General features: G+C 30.2%; 1 protein-coding gene across 2 annotated transcripts; it reads left to right on the top strand.

Annotated features, from left to right (window-relative positions):
- The first annotated feature begins 219 nt into the window (after nucleotides 1-219).
- Nucleotides 220-9593, top strand: LOC107162283 (X-ray radiation resistance-associated protein 1-like). 2 transcript variants are annotated; one of them, XM_089221451.1, is made up of 5 exons: nucleotides 220-590; nucleotides 6852-7117; nucleotides 8160-8469; nucleotides 9149-9236; nucleotides 9326-9593. In XM_089221451.1, exons 1-5 carry the CDS (start codon nucleotides 582-584, stop codon nucleotides 9547-9549), a joined length of 897 nt encoding a protein of 298 aa, XP_089077577.1. In that variant the 5' UTR covers nucleotides 220-581; the 3' UTR covers nucleotides 9550-9593. The 2 variants fall into 2 exon arrangements, with proteins under 2 accessions (XP_089077577.1, XP_089077578.1); XM_089221452.1 differs by having other exon boundaries at nucleotides 220-1453.
- Nucleotides 9594-12732: the final 3139 nt, after the last annotated feature.

Here is a 12732-nt window from a genome sequence, read left to right as displayed (position 1 = left end):
TGATCGGTGTTCGACTACGGAGTAATCGTTATCTTATCGCACAACGGCCACCAAGGTTTGTAATTAATATTAAAGACGATTGGGACGTACATAGGAATTGCCGCGTAAATAATCCTAAAATAGTCTGTTGTCAATTTAATTATACCTATTACCTATAATATATTGTCGAGTGAAATATTATTGAAAATATTATTATCTAATTATGTTTACGTAGCATAATATTCACTATTCAGTCATCAGCGTAACGTTATCGTGTTCGTAGCGCAGTGCGTACACTAAAATTGTATTTAATTCGATAGCTTTTAACGTTGTCATAAAAAAGTGTATTATGGATATAAAAAAGAAAACCAGTGGTGCCTTTAAGCAAAAACAGAGACAACAAAGAGAAGAAATGAAACAAAAGTTGCCGAAAATGGATAAATTTTTAACTAAAACTAAATGTGATATAAGTACTGTTAGTACCGAAATGGAAAATGTTGACTCATCTGATGATAGTAATATCATGACTACAGTATCGAATGAAAAATTGACAACACCTACGACAAAAGAACCTTTGGTCTCCGAATTATTTAAAATATCCAATGACTTGGGTAATTTTATAAACAAAAAATTAAATGATACTGAAAAACGACTGTGAAGTGATAGATCAATTTGCTAATATTAAAGCTCGTAAAAGATTATAAATTTGATTTGATAGCCTTTATTTTATTTTATTTGATTAGATAGAATCAATGAATTAATATTAATAAAATGTTAATATTTAAAATTTGTTTTAGTAATTAAGTGGATTTCCTTTTTATTTTGAGTATCAGTTTATTATCTGTTTATTATTTTCATTAACGGTTTTATAGAGGTATTTATATTTTAAACAACAATATAACGTATAATGTGGTTTTTCCTATATATAGCATTAAGGAGCCTAATTTATTAATTGCCTTGGGGCCCATTCCCATCTTGTTACGCCACTGGCTTCGATGTAGGTATCCTATATAAATTAATATCATACAACCGATATAGCATAAATTACAACATATAGGAAGTCCACGGCTGTAAACGTGACAATAATACGCAGGTAATATTACTAATACTAATATAAAATATTATGGTTTCGCATGAAACCGGCGTCGTCGTTTTGTTGCCACGGTTTTTTGTGTTTACATTGCAAACATTGATCAATTTTATACATAAGTATACGTAAAAAAATTTTCCAACCAATTCCTACGTAATAAAAAAAAAAAACATGTGGCCGAGGAGTAAACGTCTTGTTGTACTTAAACGTAAATACAATTAATTTATGGCATTTTTGGAGGGTTTTCGTTTTATGTTTATGGTCGTTGAATTATTAGGTTCCCAATTAGAAGATTATAAACGTAAATCATTAGTCGGACACTGGGTACTGGTTGAAGATTCGTTTGAAGATTTACAAAAACAAAATGATGAATCTTCGAAACAGGTTGGTGTCCGCACTCAAATTTGTACATTACATTATTGACCCATTAAAATAAGTTTAAGAAAACAACGTACCTATGTTATTGGTTTTTTGACCATTGATATCTTTATAAAAATTATTATTGAACTCAACAAGAACATTTACTTAAGAGGATGCTATACACCCGAAAATTGTTACTAAAACATGCTCTTCGCCAAACTATTTTTCTCTTCACCTATTTGTTGTAGACTTAAAATTAATATGTCATTAAAAAGAGGAGAACTTTATCTATTATCTCTCGTCGGATTTTTTCTTTATCTCAATTTTTTATCCTGAAAATTGGCCGTTAAAAAACAAAAAAAGTCAAAAACTTTATCATCAATTGTGGACGTTGTATTAAAGTATACACTTAAATGAACCTATTTTTGTTCAAAATATTTTTATTTCGACAATTTTTTTAAAATCTTAAAATGTTTGTACCTTCTATCTACCCACTAAAGAAGTGATACAAATTTTTGGTTTTTCAAATCGGAACATCAATGTTTTTAGGTGGTTAATTTTTTTTTGATATCTTGTACAATTATTTTTATCATATTTTTATACATTTAATTCAAAATTCAAACCAGAAGTTTTTCAGATAGGTAGGTAATAACTTTTTATTTTTATTTCATTTAACTCAAAAAGAACAAAATATCCTTAGGGGGTGTAACAATTTGAAAATATGATATTAAAGTATTTACATGCAGGGTCCGTCAGAACAAACGCAGGTTTTTCAAAATAATGCTACGCTCGAAGTAATTTCAGTAAAAAATGTTTTATTATATAAAAAAATGCATACGCATATGCAGTTTTTTTATATGTAACAAAATTTAGGTTTTGATACATATGGCTCATTTCACGTTTTGGGGACATTCCGTGGCCCCCTTGCTCCTCTGCCTTGAAAACATGTAATTTTTTTAGTAAAGTCACATAACATCAAATCTACCAATACAAACCACAAACCTTTTGATGAATTGAAAGACGAGATCACTCAAGTGGTGAGAAAAGTTTCGGTTAGGTTAGGTTGGTCGACTGATCGTTGCGCGAGTGCCTGCATCCCTATTACTTTGTGGCTCAAGGGCGCCATATGCCTGATATTATTTTCAAAACCTAAATTTTGTTACATATAAAAAAACTGCATAATATGCGTATGCATTTTTTGATGTAATAAAACATTTTTTACTGAAATTCTTTTGAGCATAGCATCATTTTGAAAAACATGCGTTTGTTCTGACGGACCCTTTACCTACCTATTTAAAAATGTCAAAAATCAGAGTTTGAATAAACTCATTATCAAAAGTGAAATCTGGGGGTGAGCATGTTTGATATGGTTGATAATGCCTAGATGGGAAAATTGTTTTTATAATATTGCGTTTACAAAACAGGACGAAACTTCGGTGCATTACATCTCTCATTTGCTACACGAAAATGTCCTCGGCTTGAACACAGATAATAAAGTAATGGATGGGTCATCCGATCTTATCTATCACACGGGGATTAATTGCGATTACTTTGCGGGTACAATTTCATTGTGTCCATTGTTTGGGCATATAACCGTAAAAACTGCAGTGCCGTGTTCTCTGTCCATATCTTTATCGTGCGGTTATGCGGCCGTACAGTTTTTCTTATCTGCCAAAAAAGACCACAACCCCGCGGGCCCCGTCGAGGACTTGTAAAAAATCATGTTCCGTCCATTAATTTTATCTCTGCGGGTTTAAAATATATAATTCTGGAAAGCACATCAAATTTTTATGTACGAGATTGAATATTATCATACTATAGTTTTTAAAACTCACGGAATTCATATTCCAATGTCTATAACCATTATCTGTATATAATAGTGGCCTGTATATCTTTAACCGTCGTGTTCGTCAATATTTTCACTGCATTTGGTACGAATTCGCAATATAAATACTAACAATTAGTTTTCTCTAGAAACATTACCTATGTTTATTTATTCGTCGATTACACGGTAGGACACGATAAGGTTTAAAAAAAATTAGGTACAATGTTTGTGTTGCTAAATTTAAATCGGGAACATGATTTGGTCTAGAAGGTCTTGACTCTTGAGTGTACGTAATTGACTATATCGCAATAGATCTGATGAATTTCTTTTTATTAAAGACAAGTCTGCTGCATCAAAACCATTTGTACGACACAATTGAATTCATAAATATTCACAAAAATTATAGGTAGTTAAAATGTTTAAATATTATAGTTTACATTTGTTTCAGTATAATATAGATACATCTACCACACATCAATATCTTAAAATTGGTTAGGAAATATTTTCTTTAAGTTAAGTAGTGAAAGTGTTCTTTTGATAAGAATTCAAGAGTTCATATTAAACGATGTTCGATTTGAGAAATTCTGACATATCATGTCAGAGCATATTAAAATATTCGATTTTCTTTCTTTTTCGTTTGATTTGATTTCAATGATTAATCAGTGAATACGAACAAAATATTCCGAGCGGTGACAGATGAATCTATTTTTAATGATGGCTTATATAATTTTATATTTTTAGTATTATTAATTTCTTCTTAACTTTAGATAGGTAATTGAAAACAATTAGAATTATTTGAGGATAAATAGTTATGTTTTTGGAAAAAAAGGATGGTTTCCCATAAAAAGCTGCACCCGAGTTGGATCTCGAAATTAAGATCGGTTTTTAGTTGGGCCAATATTTATCTTAGGTACTGCACTAGTCGAGTCCCCGATTAGTTTAACTAGCTTACTAGTTGGACTATTTGAAGGTTAAAATATGTCTATCATTGAACGACAGTCAGCAACGATCGGTAGAAAAGGTTGGATTATTTTTACGCAAAACAAAGTTGGCTACATACCTATACCTACTACATTTCGATGCATGCATAAACGGAGCTCTTCTTCCAAATGATATGATACCGTGCAGGACAGCAGTCGTTAACCGGTGGTCCGCAGAAAAATTTGAACGTTATTTGCAATATACCTAATTTTATTCAGCAAACGCATGTCGTATATAATCACTACATGACAAAATTTTGTATTATGTTGCTGATCGTATATTCAATTTGGTAAACAGAAAATAAGAATAAACGCACTTATTAATAATGCAATCATCATCATTATCACATGTCATAAAAATATAAAATATTTTTTTATTAATTTGGTATAAGACTTATCAGTGGAACGGTATTAATGTAAAAATGTATTATATAAGCTTTAAGTGGTCCGTAGAATTTAGAGTATGGATTTAGTGGTCCGTGAGGTCCAAAAGGTTGGCGACCGGTGGTGTAGAACTTATACCGAAAACCCATCCAACTTGTGTGGCGTAGGTACCTACTTAAAATAATCCTGGTCGGTCACATCTAATTCGGGATATAATTAAATACCTATTTGTAATTATCATAATATAAAGTAAATTATGTCAGAGACCCAAACGGAATCTGCTTGAACCACTAAATGATAGGTGTCTATCTTGTTTAATATGTCTTCGTTCATTTTTTACTCAAAATGTGTGGTTTTTTAATTAAATATATTTTTTAAATTACAAGTAATTTATCAATTTCTACAACTCAAAGGATGCAAAATTATTCTAATATACGTATTTAAATACAACACATTTAACCGCATAAATTATGATTCTCGGTGTCCGTGGCGGCGTGTTTCCGAATTTGGTATTAATTGCTGCAATCTAACCGTTTTATTTGTAATAAGATCTAAAGATAGAATTGAACGTTTTACTATGATTATTAAAGATTTTTAACATGAACTTAATACTTAAATATTGTATTATACTTGTTTTAAATCAAAAGTTTTTTTTGGCGATTAATTAAATAAGCGGTGATTCGTTGGGACCATGATCCATATAGCATAGTTTATTTGCATTACGTATAGTGTGTTAAATGTTTAACCATTAGTGTGTCTATATACGTCGGGACCGTCGGGTAGTTCGCAACCTGCCGTAGAAAAAAATCGAATGTTTTAGACAGGATGATATAATAACTTATATATAACGTAGGTATCGATTTTTGTTGTAGGCGATAAAAATTCTGAAAACGGATATAAATTTGTCACTTGGATATGACAAATTGATGAAAAATTCTACATGAAATAAATTCAAAATATTTAAAGTTTTTCGCTATTCGCTATTACACACATTTTCGATTTCAAGTAAACACCAATGACAAAGCATCAAGCATGCACTGTAAAATGGTGTATAGGTACCTATCGCACAAGCCACAAATTTTATTTTCTATACCAATTTGGCACTACCAAGCACCACAATCGTGCTTAAACGGTGTTGTATATAAATTCATCAAACGAGGTACATTCTTTTTCCCCACTCTGCAGTTTATTCGACCAAATTCGCTTAAAAAAATACATTATACATCCATGTACAAATAGGAGTACCTACGGATCTCCCGCCCAAACATTTATTCCACAATTAATACGATGTTATCTGGATGAATACAAATGGATGTGAATTCAGATTTCAAGACCCTGGCAACATTATAATCTTGTGAATGCAATATTTGACACTAAACAGATTAATTTTATACCTAGGTATATGTTTTACCATTAAATAGGAAAAACAGATTAATTAAGGTTCTTGGCTATTTGATAAATGTTTCAATTGAATTTTATAAAGCTATATATATAAACATAGTAATATAAGTATACACTTACATTACAACATACTATGGAAAACTACAATACATTTAATAGATCACTAGATCTGCAGTAGTAGATACGCCCTAACGTGAGGGACCTGTGAATAGTATTTATTATATAGGTGTTTTCTCTTAGCGCGTCAACCTCTTATATTCCTTTGGAAACCATAGTGAATAGTGATGAATTTCGGATCGGAAATAATGAGATTTGTCACGATGCCGTGGTCCTCGTGCCATTCAATTGGATTGATTTGATGATTTTCAATCAAATCGTTTTTGCGTACTTGTCCTCGTGTGTAGTCAAAAATAAAATTTTAGTTTTATAATTTCTAAAAAAAACTATACAAACATTGAACTAAATTTCTCACTAACTTTTAATTTGGTTGCGTAAATGGTAAATCGTATAACTTTTTATTTTTAATATTATGACGGCACTACTTCGTATATAGAATTTACCATACACTGCTATTAGGTATAGACAGAACTAGGGTGTTCCACTGTTCCACTAGGATTTACTAGTTAGGTTAGGATTATTTGCTTATTCCCAGAATGATGGTATCTTAAAACATTACACTATAATAACTGCAGCAGTTGCAGGACGCGTTAGATTTTAGATCGATCGATCATCGTGTGATGGGAACAAGGACGTGTGTGTGTGTGTGTGTGTATGTTATTATATTATTGGCGAGGAAACGCGTTTATAAACCGGTATTTTTCTGCCGGTCCAGGATCGCAGATGCAGCGATGACAGAAGTCTCAGCACGAAATTCACCCCCGAAAACGTGACGGTCAGACCGGGGTCTGCGGAAGGATTCCTGGACATTTCGGGAGGTGGATACTTGCACGTGGAAGGCGAACGTTTCGACGGCGGCCCGTTCGACCGGGTGAGCACCGTGAACGCGGACGACAATCTACTGCGACTAGAGTCGTTCTATACGTTCAAGTCCGTCCGGCGACTGAGCCTGCGACGCAACCGTTTGACATCGGTCAGACCGTACGTGACGATTGTTTTTCTTTTCGATTTTCATAAGAGATTATAATATTAGCGGTAGGGAATTTATTTACTCTTAAAAACGAGCAAAACAGCCATTTATAATATGGTCTACAATAATTTATACAAACAATATTTTAAAAGTTAGTTATTAATTTCAATTAATAATATTCAAACAACAGACGTAAGTTTCAAAGTTAATATGAGATATAAGCGGTATATATAGGAGATATAGAGTTCATGCGTGGGCAATCGTGTCATGCACGAAGATGAAATTTTATACTGATTAGGTGTATGAATATAAAATTTAACAATAACTATTCGTGCTAGAATTACAACTAGGGGACTAGGGAGCATAAACAATCACCCGAAATGTCAAATTACTGAGATTTTTAATTATTAAAGAATAAATCATAGTAATCACACAACATATATTCGAATTTCAAATGTAGCATGCAGGTAAAGAAAATGTAATTAAATTGTTATGGTTAACTGCGATTTTGTCAGAAGTTTGTATCTATATATATCATACATTATACACAATATGTAAACCACTTGAGTGTCTCGTTGTGTCGACTTCGTAAAAAAATAGTATCTTTTGATTTCTATGAGTACTTTTTGTACATTCAGTTGGCATTCGATCGTGATTTTTTATTATCGCTAGTGTCGAATACTGGATTTATCAAATGTTATTGACAAATGATGATGACATTAACATTATTATGGGAAAGAAACATTTTTTTACGTTATGTCAAGTAGTGGTTTTTTCCCATAATATATAAAATTTCAAAATAGAATTATTTATGAAAAATGTATTTGATCGTTTTATTTTTATTTTTAGATACATGTTTAAAATTGCAACAATCCAATGTTAATAATCTTAATAACGAACAATTGTAATTGGTATAATGTATTTGTTTGAATGAATGACATTTAATTCCGTCATTTTGTGATGACTAACGCCTGAATTTATTAAATTGTTCTATAATCAGATATAATATTTGAATAACTTTTTACACGCTATAAAATTATAAATTTTCTTTAGTATTGACGGTGATTTGGCAGAAACATTAATACGTCTAGACGTTTCAGAAAACCAACTGAATCCAGATGATATATACCGCTTATCTACGTCAAAACTAGAACAGCTTTATATGTTGGCCAATAATCTGACGGATATCCCCGAGAGCATTACAAATTGCCATTGCTTCTTGTTGCTTAAACTTCTAGACTTGAGTGACAATTATCTGTCATGTCCCAGGACGTTCAATATGCTGTCGACTCTGCACAATTTGCAAGTATTGATCTTGAGCAATAATCGAATATCCTGTATACCCTATTTGATAATAAATCAGGTACAATATTAATATATTATTATTATATATGTATTGTTGCTATATAAATACCTATTACTGTTATAATTATAGAAAAAGTATTTAATATTCAGTTATGATTAGGCATTTTAGATTATTACGTTTTTCAAAAAAATTTCGCCATCCTTATAAAAATCAAGGGCATATTTGTAAATCATTTTTTATTTTATTGTTATTTATAGTTTTTATTGGTGAAATGTGAACAACAATGCGGGACAGTATTATTTCATGCCTTACTCACAAAAATACAAAACTAAAAGTAGGTACTTTAATTATGTTAAATTCTAATATTACTTACATTACATAACTTTAATCACATTCAATTTAACAAAATTTCTTGAGATCATAATTTGAACAACCCAATTTTATACTCAACACTAAAAAAATGTATAAATATGGTATAAAAAATAACTCAGAAAGGCAAAAAAAAAAAAAACAAAATAAAAGTTTTGTATTTGAAAGTATTTGTTATACAAATTTAATTATGTACTTTTGAATACATTGCCTAAAAATGTCTTCTCTCCTATAGAAAAATACACTTCGTATTGATATCTGGGCAATAGTAGTCATACAATAAAAATTTTATTGGTTTATTAATTATGGTAATTGTTTGTGACTGAATTTCAAACTCAACCACACTATGTGTTTTGCGTTTTTAAAGGAAGCCGATGATTCAAATGGTGACAATCAAATAGAAACTTATCAAGACGAAGCAGACATAGAAAACAATAAGAATGATGATGCAAAAGGTAAAAATATATATTTATTTATACATTTTCCTTTTTTAATTGAATCTTCAATAAATTTTATTTTTTACTTAAAAATCAAAATTTTTCAGAGATTGTTTATCAGATACTTCATATTCCATTTGTCAGTCTAAACACAATCAATTTATCGAACAATTTGATAACTCACAATTCTTCGGTGTTACCGCTAATTTGTTGGCCATCATTGAAGAATGTTATATTAACGGCAAATACCATTAGTTTGAAAAAAAATTTGATAGAATTTAAAAAATTATCATCCACTTTAAGTGTGTTTAATATTAAAACCAAACGATAGTAAACAGTAAACAGTAAAAAAATAAAATCACTTTAATTATTCTAGTTTTGGCAATTTCTTCTAACCTAACCTAACCTGGTCCAGGTCATTAAAAAATAATTTTACTGATTATTAAATGAGTTTAAATTGATAAAATATTACTTTTACTTCATAATATTTTTGATTCTGTAAAGAAGAATAAATGTATTGATTTTACAGTAATTTCTATTTTTTTGTGCGTGTGTACATGGTTAAATAATTGAAATAATGTTTCGATTTACAACTTCATCGCATATTTTTTTTGCGAGAAATAAAATGTTACTCTTTGCAGATGAAAATTAAAAATTCCTAATAGTTTTCAAAATCACAAGGAAAAAATAGAACTAAAGGATAGATGTGTATTTTTACACAAAACCAGTTTTACAAAATCGATTTTGTTTTTTGATGTAACTCAAAAACTTATAATTTATAAGTAATAATACCTTATCGATACTTTAATTTTTCACTAATTGTTTGTACGACCATTGCAACGATTTACAGATTACTGACTTGTCATTTATGTCACACTTGGTGAATTTGCATAGATTAACAGAACACAGGAACGTAGATTACGAGCAGAATTATATATCATTGGCATAGCCAGATAATTGAGCTTATACCGCTATATAGAGACTATCGGATAACAGTTTAGTCAGAATGGCAATGAATGTATACTATAGATAGCAGTCATCTCAACATTTTTAAGTAATATTAATATTTGGATTTACTATAGGTATAATAATAAAAATAAACCTATTTAATGGATAAACCACAAAATTCGATTGTTTCAACTCCTACTCCCGTTACTCTTTTGGTCTTCAATATACCACCCTTAAGACCATGGTTACTCAGATGATAGTTTACTAAATAATATTATTTTTCAATGATTCAAAAAATTATTAATTTAATATTAATTTAAATATATATCTATATTAATTTAATAAATCTTTTATACTTTAATATATCATGTTAAATTGTGTTAGTCTATGAACGCCGGTCATAAGTTCCTAGGACCTGTAAAATATAACTTAGGAAACTTTATTTGTATTGATCCAACAACCCAGTTATCAAGACTGGTTCACGTAGTAGGAATAGTTAACCAATTATTTCTTAAATGGATAGGATTTGGTATAAATATCGACAGCCACTTAGTTTAAATTAACAAGTTAAGTGTGTTGAAATTTGGCGGAGGCGTCAGAACTATTTGGTTGGCCAAAAATTGTCCATAATTTATTACTAGCACAATAATATTGATTTTGGTATCAAAAAATAGTTTACGTCTTTATTTGTTTAATAATAATTTTTAAATTTTAACCTATATTATTTATTATTCCCGAAAAACTTAAATTAATTTAAGCAATAATTTAATTTGATTTGATTATAAAAACTTATTTATTTTGTATATTAAGTATTTTAAAAAAAGCGGCAAATAATCAAACCATTCATATTTCTCAACGTAATTGATTAATTTTAAACATTTAAACTGAGATAAGTTGATAGATAGATGTCTGCAGTGCACTTTACGCCAAACAAATGTATATCATAATTCATAATATATTGAAACAGTTAGGCGTTAATGCAAATATAACTGAAGTTTTTCTAATTTTAGAAAAATAAAATTATCCAGCCATGTTAAACAAATCGCTGAACTTAATTTTGAGATTTTTTTTTTCATTATAAAATCGTATTTACTTTAAGAATTACAATTTACAACTAGGGATTTTGACAGGTTTTAAAATACAAATGAACGGCGATTATCAGTTAACATATTTTTGTAAAGAGAAAAGCTTCATTCTACATCAATGTAAGAAAATGGCGAATACTTGAAATGTACAAAGTCGTTAATTTTAAAATCATCTGTATAGCCATCTGTTGTTGTTTCTTCTCCTGACATGATTTTTTAAATTTTTGACAGTGTCTTAAACCACTCAGTTTTCTCGATAATTTGTTCCAATTTATTGTAAATTACAACACCTTTTAGAACTTTAATTGCTTTTAATTTTTGAACTATCTACAATTTAAATTTCTTCATTTAAAAGTGTTCCCTGAGTTTCTAAAAAGGGAATGGCTAATGATAAGAAACCACAGTTTGTGTGAATAAATATTAAACTCGATTTAACATTTTTATCACATTTTTATCACATATTATTTTTTTATTGCCATAGCATTGAGCATATCTATCATTTTTTTAATGGCGTACAGGAGCTTTGTGTCCAAATTATTCAATGTGAGCTGGTGCTTTCAAAAATCTTTTTTTCATGTTGGATACCTACCTATAAGTCAATGGATTTTATATTTCTAACTCTACTTGATTTTTTCACATAATCGATGAAGACCGTGGCCCAAACAGGTTACATAAATAATCTTGGAGTAATAGGCCTATATGGATTTTGCCGCTTTCACCAATGTGAATATAGGTGCTGCATCGGCAAAAACAAAATAATGTCATCTTGTTGTATTCTTTTTGACCATAATGAAAAAAGTGTTTTGTCGAAGAGTTTACTGATCTTAGTGTTTGCTTTATCTAGAACTTCTAAGGCAAGTAAAACAATTTTACCAGGCTCATTTACCGGTAACCTACCAATTATAACATTTGCAACATATCGCCCTTCTGAATTTGTCATCTCGTTAATCAAGACCCAAATACTTTTTCCTTTGCACTTCATCTCTTATCTTGTCGACCGTTTCTTGGTAGCTATCTTTGATATAGGTTAGGTAAACGTAGACTTATAATTTTACACTGGTTTTTTTGTTATGTTCGTGACGTTTTTATTGTAGTGATCACGTCGCCTACAGGTATCAGTAGTCAAGGATGATGTTTGGAAGGTGACTCTTGAGTTAATTACACAACGTAGAATTCTTCTTAATTAGATTAATTGCTTATTTATTGTGGTAAAACATATATTTATTTATAACATGAAAGCTGAATGTATAAGTTAAGTATTCTGAATGATTAGAATTAATTCGGTTTGACTCGAATATTTTCTAAGTTCAAAATATTGTTTATAAGAAATTTTCTAAGTCCAATGAATTAAATTAAACAACAGACTGGCGTGAAGGTGCTCTGGCTAGTCTGGTCGAGTCGCGTCTGAATACAGGCCGTTTCGGGGTCCCTTATATAGTGCTACCCTCTACTCCCCATAGTCTACTTGCTCTTGTCGCTGT

This window comes from Diuraphis noxia, unplaced genomic scaffold, assembly GCF_037042655.1.
Source record: "Diuraphis noxia isolate RWA-SAM2 unplaced genomic scaffold, SU_Dnox_SAM2 contig0002, whole genome shotgun sequence".
Lineage (NCBI taxonomy): Eukaryota > Metazoa > Arthropoda > Insecta > Hemiptera > Aphididae > Diuraphis > Diuraphis noxia.
The sequence above is the reverse complement of the archived record's forward strand: the minus strand, read 5'-3'. Positions and strand labels throughout refer to the sequence as shown.